General features: G+C 40.6%; 1 protein-coding gene across 3 annotated transcripts in view; it reads right to left on the minus strand.

The window, feature by feature from the left end:
* Window positions 1-6,217: 6,217 nt before the first annotated feature.
* LOC104597867 (uncharacterized) overlaps window positions 6,218-24,140 on the minus strand; it is a 39,205-nt gene continuing 21,282 nt past the window's right edge. For 2 of the 3 annotated variants that reach the window (XM_010259635.3, XM_010259622.3), the window contains 3 exons: window positions 7,336-7,432; window positions 6,621-6,683; window positions 6,218-6,509 (listed from right to left, as the gene is read on the minus strand). In XM_010259635.3, coding sequence (XP_010257937.1) covers window positions 6,316-6,509; window positions 6,621-6,683; window positions 7,336-7,432 — 354 coding nt within the window. In that variant the 3' untranslated portion in view covers window positions 6,218-6,315. Of the gene's footprint in view, window positions 6,510-6,620; window positions 6,836-7,335; window positions 7,433-24,140 lie in introns of those variants that run through there. The other variant, XM_088901290.1, reaches the window with a different exon arrangement.

Consider the following 24,140-nt stretch of genomic DNA (forward strand, 5'->3'; position numbering starts at 1 on the left):
TTTTCTTTTTCGTGTATATGCAAAGCGAGGGACCGGAACTGCTACCCACAATCGGTGATGGGATCTGCTCCTTACGATAGGCGCCTCACACGCACATAAACATCTTCCGTACTTATTAATTGTGAGCGGATCCGGTTTCTACTAAACGCTATCTTCCTACGTGGCATTACAGTCGCACATCGGGAACATCTAGCAATGAACGTGGGAAGTTGTTCCCGATGCACGGAGCTTCAGTACGTAAGACGTAGCAGATCCGAGCTGGCAGAGCGAAGGCTGTTCTTAGCATGGTGCGTTCTGTGATGGAACCACCTGTCTATTGTACACATAGGCCGAGATGTATCGCCCCATGCCTGCCGTACACGTAGGCCGATGTTATGATAGATCACACACATCTCCGCCCCACAAGAGGCCGCCCTACAACGCCCCACAGCACATCCCGCCGTGTATTAGGAACATCTCTTGATGAAGACATATGAGGCCGTAAGAGAAGAGATCAAATCTGCCCTCATACCGTCCCACAGCATATTCTTGCCGTGTATTGAGAATATCTTTCGATGATAATATAAAAAATGATGATGTCATTATTAGAACTGATATTAACTTATGTTTAGAGTCATCTTTAGAGTCCCCGCCCTGGACAGCTGCAATGGCTATTGGAACCGGTTGTTGGGACCTTATGTTGTGTGATTAAAGGGTTTATTTGGTTTGCGGACAGGATTGAAATCATAATTGGAATTTCCAATAATCAGAACCGGATTCTTATTGTTGTTGTTTGGTTCATTTGAAATTGAAAATGGAATAGACTAAAAATTTTTTTACTTTATATTAGTCTATTTATTATTTTATTAATATTTTGGGAATATATAATTATTATTTTATTAGTATTTATCATTAATTTATGAATATTCCATTAATACATTATTATTTTATTGTTACATTAATAATATTTTTTTTTATTATTTATTAATATTTTAATTAATAATATATTATTTTATTGTAATTAGGGTTTGGGGCTTTTTATCATGAGCTCTTTACTTCTTGACAAAATCTTGAATGAAAATCCCATCCATGCCAATCAAACGATATGAATCATAATAGGCATCTATTCCTAAAAATCAAATAGACCCTAAATCTGGTAATTAGAATATTTTTGTCTTTGGGTTTTGATGAGGGCGGATTTGGCCCTCCAATGACATTGTAACATATGGCATCTTGGAACAGCTGGATGACACATGGACACCACCTAATCGATGACTTTGAGTCCCATATCACGGTTTCTCTTCGCCCTGACTTGGCGACCTACCTTCATCGCCAACTTGGCGACCTCGACCACAACTCAGGTCAGCTAGAAGCACCTCGTCTAGGGCCGACCTGTAGCACCTCATCACTGGCCGAAGTGACCTCGATGCAAGGAGCGACCTCCCTCGAGGGCGTGCCAGCCTGACTGAGGTCATAGTGGCGACCTACAAAACGTGCTCGTCGACAAATTCAACATGCATATCTTGACACTCCCACATTTCTCAAAAGTTGGCCCACGTACCGAACATTTCGGAGGGTGGTCAACGTGCATGGTGGTTACCTCCGGGGATCTCAGACCGGTTAGGCGATCTCCTGGAAATCTTCGATGCGGTGCATGAAGCCCACACCAAACAATGCCTATATAAAGGAACCAACACCAATGACACAGAAGGACACACGATTAAGTGCATTATAGCTCTCCCATTTCTTAAGCTCTCAACTCACAGTTACTGACTTAAGCATCGGAGTGACCTCGCTGGGTTAGTCACCCCAGGTTCTTTGATCCCCTTTTTTCTTTGTAGTTCGAGCAATCTATTTCTCAACAGACATCCGAGCTACCTTACTGCTAGGAGCATCCAAATCATGCACCATCAATTGGCGTCGTCCGTGGGAAACGCTACAAGAAGTTAAGTTCTCACCTTCTAAAAAGCTAAGTCCTCATCTTCCAGAAAGCTAAGATCTCGCCTTTTAAAAATTTAAGTTCTCACTCTCTAATTTCAATTTTTTTATGAACTAAAAAGCATTTTTGAGCAACACCAACGTCTAGAGCGAATATCAATTACTAGGGGGCAAGAACATCTGTGATGAACCTCGAGAACTCTCATGTCACAATCAGACAAGTTCAGGCCGAACCCAGCATTCCCAGTGCCCCAAATAAATACACCGCACCATGCATGAACGCCCCTCTCCCCACGGTAGAGCCATCAGCGGTTCTCGCCAGGATTGAAGCATGGCAGTTCTATGAGATGAAGCATGAATTTCTAGATCCGAGCATGGGAGGAGCCCGATGTAGACAGCAACAGAACGATCTCAACTCATCCTCAACAGCAGTCAACTAGGACGAGGTCTCACAGCCCCATTTCACGAGGTTGCCTCTACAAGTTGAGCTCTTCGTAGCTCCCACGGGAGCCGGCGACCAACGGGCTGCATGGACGCCCTTGTAGGTCAAGCCTTCCAAGGCTCCCGTGAAAAATGGTGACCTAAAGTCAATAGTTCTACCCCCGCAAGTCAAGCTCCCAGTGACTTCTTGTAGGAGTGGATGACTGGCATCACTACGAGGCTGATGCAGTGCATCCGTGGCCCCGAACTGCCGACTCACACTGATAACAACTTTATGTATCAACAACCCTCACAAGGGGGGCAAAACATGTACGTTGTGGTCTCGGAACCACTCACCCAAGAAAATAATCCCACGGGATGACGTAGAATCTGCCATATGAGAAGTTACTACAGAATGACCACCCGCTTAGGCGGAGAGGTCAGGCCGCACGTCGGCTAAATAATATTATGGGGAGTGGACTATGAATCGCTCCTAGAGCCTAAGGGCTAAGGTGTCGAGCTGGTAAAAGACCTTGGCACCACATGAGACCCAGTCACCTTTTCGGCATTGGCAAAATCAAGGATAAGTAGAGTGGACCGCTAGTCACTCCCAGAGCCTGAGGGCTAGGGTGTCGAGCTGATAAAAGACCTCGGCACCACATAAGACCTAGTCGCCTCTTTTGCATGGGTGAAATAAAAAGTAATTCGCATTCAGCACAAGAAAGAGAACAAAGGAAAGACTAGCTCGCTCTCAACACCATGACGGATGCAAACTTGCTCGATTTCTTCACTTCGGTTTCAGGCTCCGCGTCGAACTCACTGGCTACTCTTTTGAGAACCAACTCGAGTGACACTGCGTCGAAGTCTACCTAGGTGTAGTGACCTAATAAAGCAATCACGCAGTTAGAACCACTTCTTGAGGACGGTATGATGAGCTTCGCTCTTGAGGTACTTAGCCGGATTGCAGAACCCCTTGATGGTCACATCCCTAATAAGGTAGATCTCCTTGGGATGCTTGCTTCACCTCTCGTCGAGCAGATGAATTCGCTCCCGTGCCCTGATAATCAAGATGGCGAGGTCCTGCATAAGGTTGCAAACACTTGGACTCTTCCAACCTAAGAAGCAAATTGGACCGTCGCTTACGACTATGAGCTTATCGAATCAGTCATTCCAGGCCAAAAGGAGCGATCTACTCCCTTTGCCGAGCTACTTTTAGCTCGGGAGTGGGGGCAGTTGATGAGGGTGGATTTGGCCCTCTAATGACATTGTGACACATGGCATCTTGGAACAACTAGATGACAAATGGACACCACCTGATCGATGACTTGGAGTCCTAGATCGCGGTTTCTCTTCGCCCCGACCTAGCGACCTGCCTTCATTGCCAACCTGGCGACCTCGACCACAACTCAGGTCGGCTAGAAGCACCTCGTCACTAGCCGAAGTGACCTCGACGCACGGAGCAACCTCCCTCGAGGGCGTGTCGGCTTGACTTAGGTCCCGGTGGCGACCTGCGAGACGTGCTCGTCGACAAATTCGGCATGCATATCCCAACACTCCCACGTTTCTCGGAAGTTGGCCTAGGTATCAAACGTTCCGGAGAGTGGTCAACATGCATGGTGGTTACCTCCACGGATCTCGGACCGGTTAGGCGATCTCCCGGAAATCTCGGATGCGGTGCGTGAAGCCCACACCAAACAATGCCTATATAAAGGCACCAGCCCCAATGACACAATAGGACGCGCGATTAAGTGCATTCTAGCTCTCAGCTCACAGTTACTGACTTAAGCATCGAAGCAACCTCGCCGGGTTAGCCACCCCGAGTTCTCTGATCCCCTTTTCTCTTTGCAATTCGAGCGATCTATTTGTCAACAGACGTTCGAGCTGCCCTACAGCTAGGAGCATCCAGATCGCGCACCATTAGGTTTCGGTGTATATTTTTGGATGCACAAATCTCCTATCCCCAAACTCACAAACTCTTGGGCTTGCATCACCCCATTCCCACATGTCTTTCCACAAGACATAGGACATTACAATAGTGCATTGGGAATATCTCTTTTGTGTGAGTTCACAATGGGAAAAAATTGCTCTGTCCAAGATACTTCTGTTTTTTTCATGATGGATGATTCAACCACACCTCTTGTTTTGTTGAAATTCTTCGAGTGTTAAATGAGGTGGCTTAAACATCCACTATGAAAAAGTAGAAGTATGCACATCTCCACCTTGTCTTGGGAACATCTCCCAATGACAAGTACAGGAGATGTTTCTAATGCATGCCAAGATGTGCATGTAGGGCGCTGATGTGATGTCGTGTTATGTGGGTAAGGATGTGGGAACATTTTGTGAGAAGCAGATCTAGAGCACAAATTCTTGAATTTGGATCTCATCCCAATAAAAACTACTACCATAGTTCCAACCCTCTACTAACATAATCTCACACCGCAGATCTCATACGTGGCAGGTCCCACTTTTATGGTGGGTCTCCGTTACATAATGAGATGTGTGGTGTTAGATGAAGTTGGTAGTTTCCTTGGTAGAAGATCTCAACTCTGTCATTCATGGGAAATGTTCCCCATGTGCAGTTGTAATGTTTTGTAAGTAAGGATTGTAGGAAGGAGATCCGGACGGGTCTGGATATCATGATAATATGCATCAAAATAAATAACTACATTGCAACGAACCCGAGAACAAAAAATACTTTAATCAAATAGAATTGAGAAAAACCATTGTTCTCAACGCATTCCACCAACAATTGCAAATACTAGGGGTGCAACTTGCATGGATCCAACCCCAAGCTGTAATTTTACATAGGATGGATTTGGATTGTGTATCCTCAAACTAGCAAAACACGGTTCAACCTCATAACAACCTAGTCCAACATTATCCCAATTTAAACTTGGCCCAACTATATGCATGCACATGCATGTATACATATATAGACACATATTTGCAATGCATACATTCATATTTGCATATTTTTGATAAACATACATGTATATATATATATATATATATATATATATAAACACATTTATGTGCCCGTTTGAGAGGGCTCAAGGGATGCGACTTCTGGCATTCCAAGCTAGAGTCCCACACGGGAATGCTATGTTTGGTGAAAATCCGAGAAACTGATCACTGTGTTTTGGACACTAAAAACTCGTCTAAAATAGGAAGCTATTCCAGATAGCTTCTTCGAAGCACAGGTGCTCAACCAGCATCTCACCTCTAACTCAGAAGCCCTCACAAATGGGTTCTAAGTGTAGGCTGATCGACTAACCTGAGCCCAATTCGAATGCATCAAATTTATGTGGACTGGGCTCGAATTGAACAGTTAGGGGTTGGGCCTCAATTGAGCTTAAACTCGATCCAACCCACCCGATTTGCACCCTTCCAAATAAAAAAGCAAAACGTTCTTCCAAGCAAGGAATCTTGAAAATCTAAGTTTAAAGACCAAGATGGTGGCTTAATTGGTAGGATCTCTGCTTCCTTATGGCATAGGCCTGGGATCAAATCCCGCTTCCACCAGGGTTGGCAGAGTTGCTTAGCCCCATGAGGCCAAAAAAAAAGACCAAGATGCATCACATCATATTCCAGAAATACGAGTCCAGCATATACTTCCTCAGAACGAGCTCTAAAATAAGCAAAGCCCAATTGTAGAAGAGAAAGATTGTTATTTATCAAGAATGAAAATTTTAATTACAGGTTCAATTATGATATGGAAAAGATATGATATCCGAAAAACAACTGACCAATAAATTGGAATCATAAGTGTGGTAACAAATAAGGTGTTATTTATCAAAATTCACGGGTGAATTTTAATTGGTCAAAAACTCTTTCCATACCATATCTTTTCCGCATCATAGATTTTCCCTTTAATTACAGATTTCACTGGAAGTCTGGAACTATTAATTGGCAAATCAATCTTCAACAAAAAAGGGTACAGAAATGAATTGCACGAGGCATCACAATCATTATTTGATGTTATTTACTTGCTATTCCATATATGTGTGGGCGTATGATGGAGAAGGTAGATAATAGTGTCGTGTTAATGTTAACATCTGAAAACCCAGCTTCAGAAATAAGTTTTCCTGTGTCCCTCGTGAGATGACACCCATCAGCTACTATCTGTTGCAAAGGATCCAGAAGACCTTGTGCGAATCTTAGCAATGTTCCATCTGCACAACCAAAACAAACCCATATATACCAAGATCAACTACATCATCCTACTGCAAAATTTAAAAAAAAAGAGAAAGAAAGAAAGAAATCTGTATCAGTTTAAATAATACCTTGTGCAGCCACGTGCTCCATAAATACATAGAGACCACCCGGTTTCAGTACCCTTTTAATCTCTAGTTGCAATAATACAAGAAAGCATTATTGAGCTTTGAATCTTAAAGCCTCTACATTCTTAATGAAAAGAATTCATCTTGCAAATGAGTTCACTTCAGGTATATTGCAGCAGTATGTTTTATCTGAGTCCTTGGTTGCATAAGATTCCTTTCTGTAAATTAGGCACTTCCATAAATATTAAGTTGCATTGATACATACAGCGATCAAAATACATTATAGTCTTGATCATGGCACTCTTTGCGATAAAGAACTAACTAGGGTTCCTTTATAACGAGAGAAGCCAACTTAATGACTCAGCAAAAATCTGACCAAAAATTTGACAACACCAAGTGGTAGAATAAGAGTATAAGTTTGTCTGCAAAATTTTCAAAACCTAAAACTTGTATTTGATAATGAAGTGCAAGTCCAGTGAGATAAAAAGGCCCTAACTAAATGAAAGTTTCCAAGATATGTTTCAAGCTGGTAAACCGACCACAAGGAGGAAAAAAAAGGATTAATAGAGATCCAACAAACTTAAATACCTTCAAAAGTGATTTTTTGTTTCTTTTTGGAGAGGGGAGGGGGGGTAGGGCTGTAAGAAACACAACATTATCATTCGACAGAACAGAAACTAATACAAATGCCCCAATGACAGAACAGAAACTTAAATACCTTCAAGCGTTAGTTTAACATCTTTGACAGAACATAATACAAGTGTCCCAACAACTGCATCCATGGAAGCATCACTTACTGGCAACGCCTCTCCAACCTGCAGTAAATATTATCAGTATGCTAGTCCCCCAAGAAACCAGCTTAATGGCTCACTTTTTTTTCTTCTGGATCAGCAGCTTTATGGATCATATTTTATAATTTTTGAAATCTGTAAACAATTCTCAAAACAAAAACAAGGTAACATAAATATATAATCACCAGAAAATACAATAAAATCCAATTTACATCCAAGAGGAAAAAGGATTTGGCTCTCAAAAATCAAATGTATGATAGTCCATTATCCAATTATTCCAGGTCTCACTTTCACAGTGGAAAATAACAAATTAACTCCAAAAATGTTGCATTCTATTGCCTAAAAGACATAACCAAGTAAATCATTTTTTCTTCTTTATAAGAAAATCCTTATATAATTATTTTTGAAGACTAGGTACATTTGCTTTTCTAAGTAGAAAATCAAATGTTACAGGCTAAGGTCTGTATTAGAAATTGCAAAAGCCAAATTCACCAGTTTAGTCATCAAAACAGAAACATCAATTTCAACGATTCAGTATGAGTGTTGGATCTTATGATTGTTTTAAGTTTAAACACACAAGTAAAAAACATAGAGAGAGATATGTCAAGGCCTATCCAAATTCAAAATAATAGATCATGTCCATCTTCTCAACTGAGCTTCAGATGCTGATGATGTGTTGACAGGAAAGAATCCTTTTAGTTTAACCATTCCCATTGTCATTCTAAGGGGTCATTTGATAACTTCTGAAATAGACGCTGAAAGTGGAATGCTGAGAAGATTCCTAACTTAAGAATGGCTTAAATCCAGGGGCATCATTAGTATATGATTGTTATACAGGAGAAAAGAAGAGAGGAAGAGAGAAGAGAGAGGAAAGAAGAGAGAAGAGAGAAGAGAGATTTGAGAGTCAAAAGATTATGCTGGCGGCGCCAGCTTTTAGTATTTATACTAGGGCGACAAGACATAAAAAAAAGGAAAGTACAATAGTACCCCTACAGTACTATACTTAAAGAATAACCAACTTTTAACACTCCCTGGCTCCCCCTCAAGTTGGGACTTGGAACATAGATGTCAATCATGCCCAACTTGTCACATAAATCATGATGTCGTGAGTGATGTAACCCTTTTGTAAAGATGTCTGCAAGTTGGTCTTTAGAGCTCACATAAGGGTTACACACTTCCCTTGTGACGACCTTTTCTCTGATAAAATGTTTGTCGACTTCGATGTATTTAGTTCTATCATGCAGCACTGGAGTAGCAGCAATGTTTATGGCTGCTTTGTTATCACAAAATAGAATCATAGGTCCATCAACTGAAAAACCCAACTCACTCAACAATTTTTTTAGCCACATAATTTCAGCCACTCCATGAGACATTGCTCTATATCCGGCTTCAGCACTAGACCTAGTTACCACATTCTGCTTTTTCCTTCTCCGGGTAACTAGGTTCCCTCCCACAAAGGTACAGTAGTCGTTGGTCGACTTCCTATCATTCAGGGATCCTACCCAATCTACATTGGTATACACTTCAACTTTCAAATGCCTGTACTTTTGAAATAATAAGCCTGCACCTGGAAACTTCTTAAGATATATGAGAACTCTTTTTGCTGCTTCAAGGTCGGTAGTCTTAGGGGCATGCATGAATTGGCTAAGAACACCCACTACATAAACAATGTCTGGTTGAGTCATAGAAAGATATAATAATCTTCCTACAAGTCTCTAAAACTGTTTCACATTCTCGATGGGTTCACCTTGGCAGTCACCTAATTTGTGATTATGATCAATAGGATTCACTCCCAATTTTCCTGTATCCTGGAGTAGATCTAGGACATACTTTCTTTGGGAAATGAAGATACCCTTTTGTGAGCGGGCCACTTCAATCCCAAGATTGATACTGCTTGTATCCTCTTTGCTGAACTGCTACATGAAACCTGCTGAACCAAGCCCTTTCGGTGATTGTTTTTTTTTGATAAATAACATCAATTCCATTAAAATAATGAATAGATACAAGAAGATCCCCTTAGAAGTGAGGAGCAGCCTCTCCAAACAGCAAATACACAAACTACAACAGAGAAAACATGAATGTTGAAATTAAAACAATAGTTACAATTGTGCCCAGAACAATGTTTCCCTATTTATCCCTTGTTTTGCCAAGACATCAGCAAAAGCATTAGCTGATCTCCCAACCCATTGTACTGTTATAGACATATTTCTTGTCAGCCATTTGAATTTCTTTAACTCATTTTTGTAGCCCCAAGTGACACCCTCCGGATTATTTAACCAGTCCACCACTGTCTTAGAGTCTCCTTCAATCAGAGGCTGCTCCATGCCCACTTCTTTTGCAAGAAGTATTCATTGTATTGCAGCTAGCAGTTCTGCCTGGATAGAGTTCCAACTCCTAAAGGGCCAGAGTAGATTAAGACAACCTCTCCAGCCTCATTCCTCAGTACACCTCCCATCCCAGAGGGACCTAGGTTACCCTGCCTAGTCCCATCAAAATTCAGCTTCAAAGAACCAAGAGGAGGGGGGACCCAGCTAGTCACTGCCCTTCCCTTGTAGGAGGAACAGCTTGCTACCAACCTCCAATCCTTCCAACAATCAGCAAAAGTAAAATGGTTAAATAATTCTAGAGTCTTTAACCAATGTAAAGACTTGGACAAAATGCAGTCCTTTAAGGTTTGATTGCTTCTTCCTTTTTCTTGGAAAATTTTGGCTTTCCTTTCTTCCCATACTGTCCATAACAATGCTGCTCGTGAGCATCTCCACATTTTCCTTCCTCTTTTATGGGGCCAAGAGAAGAAAGAAGGGTTAAAGATTGTGCTTACTTCTGCTGGCATATCCCAACTAGACCCAAACAAAGATAGAAGCCAAGCCCAGAGCTCTGCAGTGATACTACAAGATAAAAATAGATGATTACAATCCTCACCATGAGATCTGCAAAGAATGCACCAGTTTGGTGAAATACAAAGGATGGGCCTTCTCTTTTGTAGGTTGTCCATCGTGTTTACTTTACCATGCCACACTTCCCAACACAAAGCCATAACCTTTGGGGGGACCGGCCTACACCAGCCTTCTTTGAAAGGGAAACTCTGATGAAAAGGAGATTGGCAGAGGAACTTGAAAAAGGAACCACAAGAAAAAGACCATTTGGGGTGAATGGCCCAAATCCTTTTATCAAGTTTCGAGGGATCCAACCAAACCTTATAAAGGAGACATAGAAGAGTAGATAAACACTCAATTTCCTCATCCCTTAATCCTCTACGGAAACCAAAATCCCAAGACAAAGTTGGTAAGGATAAATTCGACGGAAAGAATTTTGAGATCACCTCATTTTTATACAAGGAAACTGAGTACAATGAAGGAAAAAAGTCTTTCAAAGGGAGATCTCCAACCCAAATGTCCTCCCAAAACTGAATAGAATTACCTGAACAAGCATCATACCTAACACAGCTAAGGAACTACGGAAGAATTTTGTGAATTGCTTTCCAAGGTGTGGCTAGGTTAGCCCTCCTTGATGCACCAGCATCCCAACCACTCTCTGAACATCCATGAATACTCTTCACTACTTCGTGCCAGAGTCTATCCCGCTCCAAAGGCCATCTCCACAACCACTTCCCTAATAAAGTTGAGTTCTTTTTAAGCACATTCCCGAGCCCTAATCCTCCCTCCTCTTTGCTTCTACCCACAACCCCCCACTTAATTAAATGGTCTTTTTTACCTTCTCCCGGTTCCCACAGAAAATCTCTCATCAATTTTTCCAACTTCTTCGCTTCCCTAGACGGTATCCTAAAGACAGAGAGATAATAGGTAGGTAGATTCATGAGGGTAGCTTTTATCAAAGTAATCCTCCCACCCAAAGAGATATAATTTTTCTTCCAAACAGCTAGTCTCTTTTCTAACTTCTCCAAGACTTGGGTTCAGAACCTACTCTCCCTAGGGTTTGCTCCCAATGGAAGCCCTAAGTAAGACAAAGGCCAGGAGGAAATGGAGCACTCAAGACAGCCTACAATCGCCTCAACCTCCTCAAAAACTAAATTTACTCCGGTTATGCAGCTTTTTCCTAGAAGGGAGAAGATGAAGAAGAAGATGGCGGCAACTAGGGTTTAGAGAGAGAGATTTTCGAACATAATCACTTCTCTTACACCCTTAATTCTATTTTATTAAGTTAAACTTTGGTAATTTACAGAGAAGCCCTTAGTTGGGCAGAAAATTAAAAAGACATAACATAAGAAAGGATAGGCCCAGATTAAGGCCCATTACAGCAAAGAACATAAAAGATAAACAGCCTATGGGCCATTCGGCCCATCTTCTCTACACTCCCCCTCAAGCTAAGCATAGATGTCAATCATGCCAAGCTTGCCAGTATCATGCTGAAGTTTAGCCTTGGGAATGCCCTTGGTGAGAAAATCTGCTAACTGTCCTTCAGAGGTGATGAAAGGTAGACACACTTCACCAGAAGCCACTCTTTCTTGGATGAAGTGTCTGTCAACTTCAATATGCTTAGTTCTGTCATGTTGCACTAGGTTGTGAGCAATGTTGATGGCGGCCTGATTATCACAGTATAACATCACACTTCACCATCAGCATGATATTTTATAGTAAAAACCCACTTACATCCTACTGGATCCTTCCCTTTAGGCAAATCAACCACTTCCCAAGTGTCATTCTTGTACAAGGCATCAACTTCTGTTCTCATAGCATCCCTCCATTCCGGAATATTAAGAGCTTCTGACACAGATCTGGGAATTGGGTTAGAGGCAATAGAAGAAAGGTAGGCAAAATATGAAGGAGAGAGCAAACTATAAGAAAGGTGTTTGGAAATGCAATGTGCAGTACACTTCATTTTTCCTTTCCTAATAGCAATGGGGATATCAAGGTCTGGGAAGGATGGCACCAAAGGAGCTGTAACAGTACCTATTGTCTCATCTGTGATTGGAAGTGCATGAGGCTCATGTGTGGTAGGGGAAACAACCTGCTCATTTCTAGTTCTTTGCCTTTGATACATCCTAGGATTAAAAAAAGGGCAAGGAGGTAAAGGGGGAGGAATAGGAACACTGGAATCAAAGTGAAGTGACTGATCCTCCCTTGATTCATTTGAAGGAGGAATAGACTCATCAAAAGACTCAACTGGGACAGGAAGAGGAAGAGCAAACACCTGTGACAAATCCTCCCCCTCTGGACAATGTCTCTCTAGAGAGGAACCATAAAAGGAAGAAAGCTCATAAAAGGTGACATCCATTGAGACATACCGAGTGCTAGTTTTCGGATCAAAATAACAGTAACCCTTCTGTGTGGGGGAATAACCAAGGAAGACACACATGTGGGCTTTTGGTTCAAATTTATGTCTTTGGACACTTGGAATTTATACATAACAGGTGCAGCCAAAGACACGAAGAGGAATAGGGAAAAGATCCTTGTCCGGATGAAGGAGGCTGAAGGGAGACTTAAAACCTAAAACCCTGGATGGCATACAGTTTATAAGGTAGGTAACAGTGAGAACAACATCACCCCAAAACTTTGTAGGGACATGTGAGGCAAATAGGATACTGCTTGCAACTTCAACACGATGTTTATTTTTCCTTTCAGCAACTCCATTCTGTTCTGCGGTCCCAACACAGGAGCTTTGATGAATAACCCCTAAATCAGTGAGATAGTAGGACAAGTTTTTCTCAAAATATTCTTTTGCATTGTCGGATCTGAAAATTTTAATCCTGGTATCAAACTGGGTTAGGACAAATTCATGGAATTGTCTCACAAGTCTGAGAACTTCATCACGGGATTTCATAAAAAATATCCAAGTGAACTGGGAAAAATCATCAATGAACAAGATAAAATATTTGTATCCACCCATAGAGGGTAAATGGTAAGGCCCCCACACATCAGAGTGCACAATATTAAAAGGAGAAGAAGATCTTTTATTACTCAAAGGATAATTGTTTCTACAATGTTTTGATAGTTCACAAGACTCACAATGAAGACTGGACAAACTAATTCCCTTAAACAGTTCTGGGAATAAATGACTCAACGCAGAAAAAGAAAGATGACCCCAACGAAAATGATATCACATGACTCGACTAATAGACTCCGTAGATGTAGACCCAAAAGCAGCTTTTCCGGGTTGTTCATGGCACTGTCCAGGAGTATCTAGCAGGTATATTCCATTCACCTCACATCCACTCCCAATCACCTTTTGAGACTCCAGATCCTGAAAAACACAATAGGAAGGAAAGAAGGTTACACAACAGTTTAATGACTTAGTTAGGCTACTTACAGATAACAGATTTGTATTTAGTCTACGTACATGAAGAGCAGAAGGAAGAACCGAGTCTGTAACCTTGATGGTTCCCTTGTTGGAGATAGGGGCAAGAGAGCCATCGGCTAGGGTGATTTTGTCACGTCCAGGAAGTAAATCATATGAAACAAACAAAGTAGAAAGGCTGGTCATATGATCAGAAACACCAAAATCAATAATCTAAGGGATCCTACGATTACCTGAAATGGTTGCATGATTGGCAGAAGCCCGTATACCTGAATGAGCAAATGCAGAAGAGGTTGAGTTCTCTGAAGGGTTGGAAGAAGAGGTCACACCCTCTAGGTGACTAATCATCCTCCCAAACTTCTCACATTCAGCCTTCATAGCAGCTAACTGCACACTAGCCGACATCTCTTCAGTTTGGTTTCTGTCACTATCTGGACCAACAACAACATTGGCACTCCCTGCCTTTATATTATCAGACTTCTTCTGAAACCAAGGTGGTAGGAGCTCAGGATGCAATTTCCAACACTTGTCTTTAGTGTGTTTTGGCTTTTTACAGTACTCACAGATAATCTCTATCTTCCCTGAGCTACTTGGAGTCCCTGCAACCCCCTTGAGTTTCACTCCCATATTAGCAAAGTGATCATTTGGACCAGCCCCTTGGACCTGGACAAGTCTTCTGCTTTCTTCACTACTTACCAAAGCATATGCTTGAGACAGTGAGACACTATCCTTGGATAAAATATTTTGCTTTGTAATGTCGTACTCTGGATTTAGCCCCGTCAAGAACTCAAACACCCTGTTTCTCTCAACCAGTTTTCTGTATGTCTCAGCATCCTTAGTAGTGTCCCAGGCTACAGCTTCTATCAAATCTATTTCTTCCCCCTGTCTCAAATTCTTCACATCACTTCTCAACTTGTAAACCCTAGCCACATTTAATTTTTGGGAATATGTTTCAGCAACACTATCCCAAATTTCCTTTGCTGAATTTATTCACAAATAGTGCTGACTAATCTGTTGTTGCATTCAGTTCACAATCCATCCAATAACAATATAATTTTCTTGCATCCACTTTTCATATGATGGATCATCTTCCGAAGGAGCCTTTTTGCTCTCGGAGATAAAACCCCATTTGCCTCTACTACAAATATGAATTTTTACTGATTGTGACCAAGCCAGATAATTAGTTCCATCCAGCTTGCCTGTGGTCACAACCAGTAGAGAGTCTACTGAGGCTCCCGGAACCTGTCTGGATTCAGCAACATGTTTGTTTTCAATGTCTGATGGGTTCATCTTTTAAACACCTCAAAAAAGATTTCAAATAACTTCGAAAAACACCAAATGAAGACAGAACAAAAACTGTGTTATGAGCCAACCTCTATGCAGTCGTACCAGAAATCTGTGTCACACCCAGAAGCTGGGAGAAACAGAGAAAATTCAGCCGCTCCTTGTAGACTTCACAGAACACCAAACCACTTGATTCGATCTTCAAGAAGGAGAATAATAAAGCCTTCAGTCACTAAGCACCCAGGTCAAACTCCCTGAGGGGCCTGCAATCAGATTTCTCCAGAAAATTAGGGTTTCGGGCAACACCCCTAAATCTGTCAAAGGGGCGACAAAGTCAGTCCTCTTCTCTCCAGAAACCACTAATAACTGGGCTGAAAAAGGTGTCTTTAACTATTCATACGATTCAGTTCTCCATACACACTGTGTATGGGAAAAAAAAGGTGAAAAAGAAAGAAAAACGAGCCTGCTCTGATACCAAGAAGAAAAACAGCCTTTGAGAGAAAAGGACTGTTTAGAAAGATGCAAAAAGTCAAAAGAAAATAGCAGAAATCAGAATTCTAGAAGGGAGAAGATGAAGAAGAAGATGACGGCAACTAGGGTTCAAAGAGAGATTTTCGAACATAATCACTTCTCTTACACCCTTAGTTCTATTTTATTAAGTTAAACTTTGGTAATTTACAGAGAAGCCCTTGGTTGAGCAGAACATAAAAGATAAAAGATATAGGCCCAGATTAAGGCCCATTACAGCAAAGAACATAAAAGATAAACAGCCTATGGGCCATTCGGCCCATCTTCTCTACAATTTTCAAATTAGAGACTCCTTCAAAAATTGTAATCAATTCTTTCAAATTTTCCACCTTCTCACCGAAACCTCCCTCATAGAAGATCATCAAGTCATCTGCAAACTGAAGGTGAGTGACTGGAATTCGGTTTGTGCCTACTCTCCAACCCCTTATCACATTTTCCCTATCCGCCCTAGTGATAATTCGACTAAACACATCAGCTACCAAGGTAAAGAGGAAGGGTGAAAGTGGGTCCCCTTGTCTGATTCCCCTACTAGCTGGAAAAAAATCCCTCACCACCCCGTTTACTAGGATGGAATAGTGACAAGAGCTAACATAACCAGTCATCCAACTACACCATCTTTCCCCAAACTCGCACTTCCTCAAAACCTCTAGTAGGAACTGCCAGTCCACCAAATCATAGGCTTTCTCCAGATCAAGCTTACAAACAAAGCCTCTCTGCTTGGACCTCTTCATCTCTTCCACACATTCATTGGCAATCAGAATCTGATCAATTATCTGATGCCCTTGGATGAAAGCCCCTTAAGCCTGACTAATAATGGAGGGGAGGATTTCTTTAATCCTTAAAGACAAGACCTTGGCCAGAATTTTATAAATACTAGTCACCAAACTAATGTGGAATTAATGCCTCGACTGACTATATGCTTCTCTACAAACTCATTAAAAACCTCACAAAGATCATATTTTATCACCTCCCAACAATCCTGGTAAAAAGCAATTGTAAAACCATCTGGTCCTGGAGCTTTGGACCTGTCCATCAAAAACACCGCCTTCCTAATCTCTTCTTCCTCAAAGTTTCTTTCCAATCACCTAACCTGATCTTCCTCCAAGCTTGACCAATCAATCCCTTTGATTTCCCTCCTCTCTTCCAAGGGTCTTCTGTAAATCGATTTGAAATGTTCCACAAACTTCCTAGCAATATCATCCTGGTTAGTGAATTCCTCCCCCCTACTTCTAACTTAGACACAAAATTTTTCCTCCTCCCATTTGCTACATCATGAAAAAACATAGTATTCCCATCACCTTCCTTAATCCATCTATGCCTCGATTTCTGCCTCCAGCTTATTTCTTCCCTCAATAGGACCTCTTCTAGGTCCTTCTTCAACTGTCCCCTCAAAACTCTCCCCCCCTCCTCCATTCTAGATTGAGCCTCTCTTTCATCCAACTCTTCTATCCTAGAGATTAGATTCACTTTTTGCTCCTTAAGTCTTCCAAAATGTTCCTTATTCCAAACTTTTATTTTGGCTCTTATCCTCTGTAGTTTCTTGTGAAATTTTACCCCTTTCCATTTTGTCCCCCTCAATTCCTCATTCCACCAAAATTTTACTTTATTCACAAAATCCGGGTGGGTAAGCCACATGTTTTCAAACCTAAAGGGTCTAGGTCCACTGATAAAATCTTCCACACCTATTCTTATAGGACAATGATCCGAGGTCACCCTAGGCAAAGCTCTAGACACCAAATTTCCCCAATAGTTCTCCCAGTCAACATTAAAGATAAATCTATCCAACTTCGACCACAAGGGCACTTCTTGTAAGTTAGACCAAGTAAATCGAGCTTGCACTAGTGGGATCTCCTTTAACTCACAATCAGCAATAAAGCTATTAAACTTTCTCATGCTAGTTGTGATGGTTTGTTGGGAGTTATTAGTTTCTTCAGAAAATCTTATCACATTAAAATCCCCTCCCAATCTTATCACACTTTCTGTTCATTACCTTGAGCCTGAAAACCAGGGGGTTGTACCATGTATACTTCCTCTTCAAGGTCACCATTCAGAAAGGCATTCTTGATATCTAGTTGATGAAGGTCTCAATCAAGATTAGCAACTAAGGAGAAAATGACTCTAATGGAGTTCATCTTAGCAATAGGTGCAAAAGTTTCTGCATAATCCACTCCATACACTTGTGCAAACCCCTTTGCCACTAAACGAGCTTTATACCGCTCCACCATGCCATCAACCCTATATTTTACTGTAAAAACCCATTTACATCCAACTGATTCCTTCACCTCAGGAAGATCTACTAGTTCCCATGGGCCATTTTTATGTAAAGCATTAATCTCTTCCTTCATAGCGTCTGTCCATTCAGGCACCAAAAGAGCTTCTGCCACATTCCTAGGAATAGGAACATTGTCAATGGAAGAGAGGAAGGCCCAAAAGGAAGGTGAAATGTTCTCATAGGAAACAAAGTAGGAAATGGGGTGTTTAGTGGTGCAAGACCTAACACCCTTCCAGTGAGCAATAGGAAGGTTAATGTCATTAGCAATAGAAGTATCAATAGCAATAGGGTCAGGAACATCAATGGGAACCAAGGTACCTGGTTGGGTAGGATCCGCCCCCGAAGAGTTTGATGGCATTGGTGGTACAGCTTCTAGGTGCTCTATAGCTCTTAAACATGGTTGGCCTTTGTGACAAAAAAAGAAAACACGAAAGGGAGGAGGACCAGGAAGAAGAGGGAGTTGAACCAGTTTCTCCTCATTCCTACACTCCCCCTGAGGAGAAATAGGGAAGAAAGACTCACTCTTAAAGAAAGAGACATTCATAGAAACATAATACCTCTGAGAGACGAGATCAAAGCATTGGTATCCCTTCTGAGTGAGAGAGTACCCCAAGAAGATGCAAGGAATAGCACGAGGATCCAATTTTCCACGGGTGGGTGACAGATTTGAACAAAAACGACAACCAAACACACGAGGAGGAATAGAAAAAATAGGAGCTTTAGGAAAAAGAAGTTGATGTGGGGCTTTGCACTCTAACCAGCAAGAGGGCATATGATTAATGAGATAGGTAGCACAAAGGACAGCCTCAAGACAAAAACGTTTCGAGACATTCATATGAATTAGTAACCCCTAGGCCAGTTCAAGAAAGTGTCGGTTCTTTCTTTCAACAACACCATTTTGTTGTGGTGTTCGGGCACAAGAGCTACGGTGAAGTGATCCACGCAAAGCAAAGAACTCTATGAGATCATTATGAAAATATTCTTTGGCATTATCGGATTGAAAAACTTGGATTTCAATTTGAAATTGGGTGAAGATCGTTCGCTGAAAATCTTGGATAATTTTTTGTACTTCATCCCTGATTCGCATGGGATACACCCATGTATATCTGGAGTAATCATCAATAAAGGTAATAAAATACTTGTAGCCACTCTCAAAGGTAAAGTAAGAGGGCCCCAAACATCAGAATGAACAATATGGAAAGGAAATTCAGATTTATTATTCCTTGAAGAAAAATGAGTTCTACAATGCTTACTCAATTGACAAGTTTGACAAGTAAGTTTTGACACCGACACTGACTTAAACAACTCTGGAAACACCATTTTTAAAGACTTAAAAGATAAATGACCAAGACGACTGTGCCATAAATAGACTCGACTCTTACTAGACTAACTCTTAGACTCTGTGACAATAAGACCAGCCTTATTCTCCAACATGTAGAGCCCATCCACCATACGTCCTCTACCAATTGTCTTCCCCGAGGCCAGATCCTGGATCACACAGTAAGAAGGGAAAAAGGTCACTAAGCAGTTTAAAGAATTAGTGATACTACTAACAGAGAACAAATTAATAGGAAATTTCGGAACATGTAAAACGTTAGACAAGGTGAAGACAAAGGGAAGAGAAATGGTTCCTTGGCCAGCTATGGTAGAGTATAATCCATCAGCTAGTCTCACCTTATCTCTTCCAAAGAGGAGGTGATAGGTCTGAAAATAAGAGGACTTACCAGTCATATGTCTAGACGCTCTAGAATCAATTATCCAAGGATAGTCAGGGGAATGAGACAATACATGGAAAGTTGTGGTAAAGTTACTTGATGTAGACGCAAATGAAGTTGAGGAAGGAGGAGAACCCATCTGACGAATTGCCCTACCATAAAGCTCTAAATGGTCACGGAAGGAATTAATAATATCCTCCCTTGGGTCAGAACCAAAGTGTGTGTCTGAGTCACAGTAGTAATAGGGGGGCTGATTCTCTTGAGTAGCCATATTTGCCATAGTGTGTTTTCTTGTACCTTGCTGTCCTAACTTCTTATTCAAATCTGAACATTGCTTCTTACTCAAATCCTGAGCCCATTTTGGCTTCCCATGAAGATCCCAGCATGTATCATGGGTGTGTCGGGGTTTCTGGCAATGAGTGCACCACAGTTTGTCTTTGTCAGCCATCCTTTTATCAAAGTCCCCCTTCTTAAAGATATTTCCCCCACTTGTAGTAACATTCCCTTTTGCTGCCAACACAACTGCATCCCCTCAAATTCCTTCTACTTTCCTTTGACTGTACTAATGCATAAACTTCCTGGACAGATGGAAGACCCTTGCAGCCTAGGATCTGGACTCTTATAGATTCATATGCGGGATTCAAGCCATGGAGAAAAGCAAACACTCTTTGCTGGGAAACAAGTTTCTTGTACGCTTTTGCATCTTCATCACACTTCCAGTCCACATTCTGATAATGATCCAACTCCTTCCAAGTGGAGGTCAAGTTTGAATAGTACACAAAAAGACTCCTCTTCCCCTGTTTACAAGTGGATGATTCTGCCTATAACTGGTAGATTTTTGCATAGTGACGCAGCTCGAAATAGGTTGATTTTGCATGTTCCCAAATCTCATAAGCCGTTTCAGCCCACATATAGTTCCTTCTCACTTGAGATTGCATAGACACTAAAAGCCAGGACATGACCATGTTGTTTTCCTGGTTCCATCTGTCATACTCAACACTCCCAGAATTAGGTTCTTTAATTCTCCCATTTATACATCATATCTTTCCCCTTGCAATAATGTATAACTTGATCCCTCTCGACCATTCTAAATAATTTAAGCCATCCAGGGAGATAACAGCCATGGGAAAGGATAGGTCCACACCCCCACTCATTCCACTCTGCATTGAGGAAAAACCAGATGTGGCAGAATCTTCACCACTCATGATTACAATTTCAAATCACTCTTAATGTGGGCACAAAACCTTAAAAAAAAAAAAAAGGCAGTCTAACACCAAGGAAGAAAAAACACCTCCTTTTTCCTTCTGAAACTCAACTTTTTAGTCAAAAGGTGTTGTTACAGCACTAACAGGTCATCCCTTGAACTACAGAATCACATATAGCTGCTGTATAGCACTAACAGGTAATCTCTTGACCTACAGAATCAAATATGGCTGATGTCACAGCACATACAGGTCATCTCTTGACCTACACATCAAACATAGTTGTTGCCATAGCATGTACAGGTCATTCCCTGACCTACAAGTTCATCATAAAGGCTGCTGTCGCAGCATACAAAGGTCATCACAGACCTACAGCCTACACAGGGATCAGCCGATCCCATAAATAAGGAAAGAAAGAGGTGTTGATCACCAGAAAAAAAAAAAAGAGGAAGGGAGAGAAGTTACTTCAGTGCGTTGTAAAAAAAAAAAAAAACTGGATCTTCAATAACCCAAACAGTAGTTGGCGAAGGAAGATCTGATAGTCTGATGCGAAAAAGGTTCACTCAATCTCTCCTTTCAGATCTGATAGTCCCGCTCTGATACCATGTTATACAAGAGAGAAGAGAGAAGAGAGAGGAAAGAAGAGAGAAGAGAGATTTGAGAGTCAAAAGATTATGCTGGCGGCGCCAGCTTTTAGTATTTATACTAGGGCGACAAGACATAAAAAAATAAAAGAAGGAAAGTAGAATAGTACCCCTGCAGTACTATACTTAAAGAATAACCAACTTTTAACAATGATAAAATTTTTAGGTGTGAAAGTGAAATAATCACTCCAAATGTATATTTTTCATCATTAAGCAATTAAGTAGGCATTAAGTTGCTGCAATGTTGAATTGCACGTTTTTAATTTTAGAATAGTTCCAGCATCAGCTTCTATCTCCTATTTCAGCAGTTATTGAAGCATGAATTATTTCTCCAGTGGTGTATGGAGTAGTTGCAATCATTCAAATCTAAGATATTTTGTATTTTTGTTCAATCTGATCAACAAATAGCTGCCATCAGACATAAGTAGAGATAATACTTGAACCTCTCCAACAATAAGCTCTTTAACTTTGGAAGGACTGTAGTGGGAATCCCAAACAACTCTCATAACACAGGCACAAATGTACCTCCACAGTACCACAAGACCTGAAACTCCAGACTGTAAAGTATACAAGGAAACAAATACACACATGAAGAATGGACATAAAGCACATATAGATGCGCTGTAAAGACTTTTTTTTACACTAAAGATGCCAAAGTTTCTGCAATCAAGTAGTTTTACAAATCAAATGTTAAGACTGAGCTATGGACACACTGACAACTGATCATGACATCACTAAATGATAATGAAGAACAGTGACCCCACAACCATCTACTTCTAAATGAATCATTTCAACATATTCCACCAGCTAGACTTCTGCTTTTCCCCTACAAGAACAATCTCAGTATGCCATGGATTTGTTTGAGCTGGAGTTAATATTGTGATTCATCCTGTCTTACATTGTTTGAAGGTTGTTAGCATTTTGGAACAGATTTTGCAATTTTACTACTATTCCCTAATTAAACATGTAATTAAGTGAAATTGAAATATAAGAGAGAATAACACCAATACCCTAGACAGTTGTGTGGTTTTTACTAAATAATTGATAACTTTGATACTTAATGAATTTAATTGTAATATTTGGTGTTCTCCAAACTTTCTTTTTCTATAGAATTTCATCATATTTATATGAAAATAGTTTTTCAATAACATCTAGGAAGGAAGATGACTTTTCAAGAGAAAGTCTTGTATTACTTGCTATTAGACCTGATGGTCAGTCTTCCGATGAAAGTTAAGTGCACATGACACCTATGTTGGGAGATTTCACTAATGTGTCATCCAGCCAAGCAAACCCTAAAGTATTTGCTGATAAAGCAAGAATAGTGAAAACTTACCTAAAAACAGCAGGGATGTTCTTGTGTAAGAAAAGACCCAGTACATGATGGAGTTGAGTCACAATGTCTTAATCATGTAGGACCAGCTGAATTCTAGTCCTTAGAGAATGTTGAATGGTCTTCTTTGATCAGAATTTTATGGCTGTTAATGGCTGTAATGGCTTCTTGAAGGAAGATAGAGAAAATAGGGATATAAAGGAGAGAAAATACCTGGAATCACTCACAGGGTGCCTAGAATCACTCTAGGGCATGGGAATCACTCACCATAGCTAGCATAAGCAGAAGAAAATTCAATATAATTCATTGCCTTTGTGTAAAACGTCCATACATATTTATAGACACTAAACTCATAATAATCCTAGGAGTCAAACTGTTAGACACCATAATCCTAGTAGGACTCAAACTAAACTGTCATATCCTATTTCAAGTCAAAGAAGACTCAATAACTCTAGTCCTACTTATGCAATGACTCTGAAATTTTAAACATGAACCAACTATAACAAGACAAATTAAACCCTATCATTGGACCCCACAGAAAAATGCAAAATGATAAAAATACCCCTACTGTCCAAAAATATAGAAATACATAAATTTTCATAAAATTCCAATTTTGACTCTTCAGCTCCTGCATCATACTCCCCCGGTTCAAAAAACCTCGTCCTCGAGTTTTAAAGAATTTGAGGATGAAAAGTTGATATGCCCTAATTACAAAAAAAAAAACTCTTCCCCTCGCTTATCCACCAACTGCAACATTTGGAACTTTTCCTTCAACCTCTAGCTTAGGAATCACCATCTCCATGTGCTCTGCTATCCTTGGTTCTTCAACAAACCTAGGACTCCTTCCATTGTTGGCGTTGGTGGAACTTGTGCTATGCCAGGTTGTAGTTCTTGAATTAGTTCTAATTGAAATTGTAAGGTAAAGTCATTTATTTCCTTACTAGGATCTACCACAATCAGCACATTTTTATCTTGCACCTGAATTTATTTAACTTGCTCCATTTCTATTTCTTCTTGATCATTAACCTCAATTTGATCGTAAGTGTTGGAAACTCCAACAATTTCTATTTTTTCTTGGCTTGCACCCTCTTGATTTTTAATATCTACAACTTATATAGCTTGAAATTCTTCTTCTTTAGATTCATCCTCAACTTCAGCTCTAGGATAGGCATCAACTTGCAAGGAGTCATCTACTTTCATTTCAACTTTGTACCTTCTTCCCATTGACTTCAAGTTCTTTGTTGTAACCTGTTGCTTCTTCTTTTGCTCGAAATTAGTCAACTCCATATATAGATCATCATGGAAGTCTAGTGGGATGTACTTTTCTTGCAAACACCTCTTCATCTCTGCCCATGTACTAATTGGATCATCGCCTCTTTTCTAGTCATTGCTTAAGAGTTCTCCACCATAATTTAGCATGACCCATCAGCTTCATGCACACAAATCTAATCCTTTGTTTATCAAACATATCATGCTAATCAAAATATTCTTCTAGTTCAGCA

Source organism: Nelumbo nucifera, chromosome 3 (assembly GCF_055504915.1).
Source record: "Nelumbo nucifera cultivar China Antique chromosome 3, China Antique-T2T, whole genome shotgun sequence".
In the NCBI taxonomy this organism is placed as follows: domain Eukaryota; kingdom Viridiplantae; phylum Streptophyta; class Magnoliopsida; order Proteales; family Nelumbonaceae; genus Nelumbo; species Nelumbo nucifera.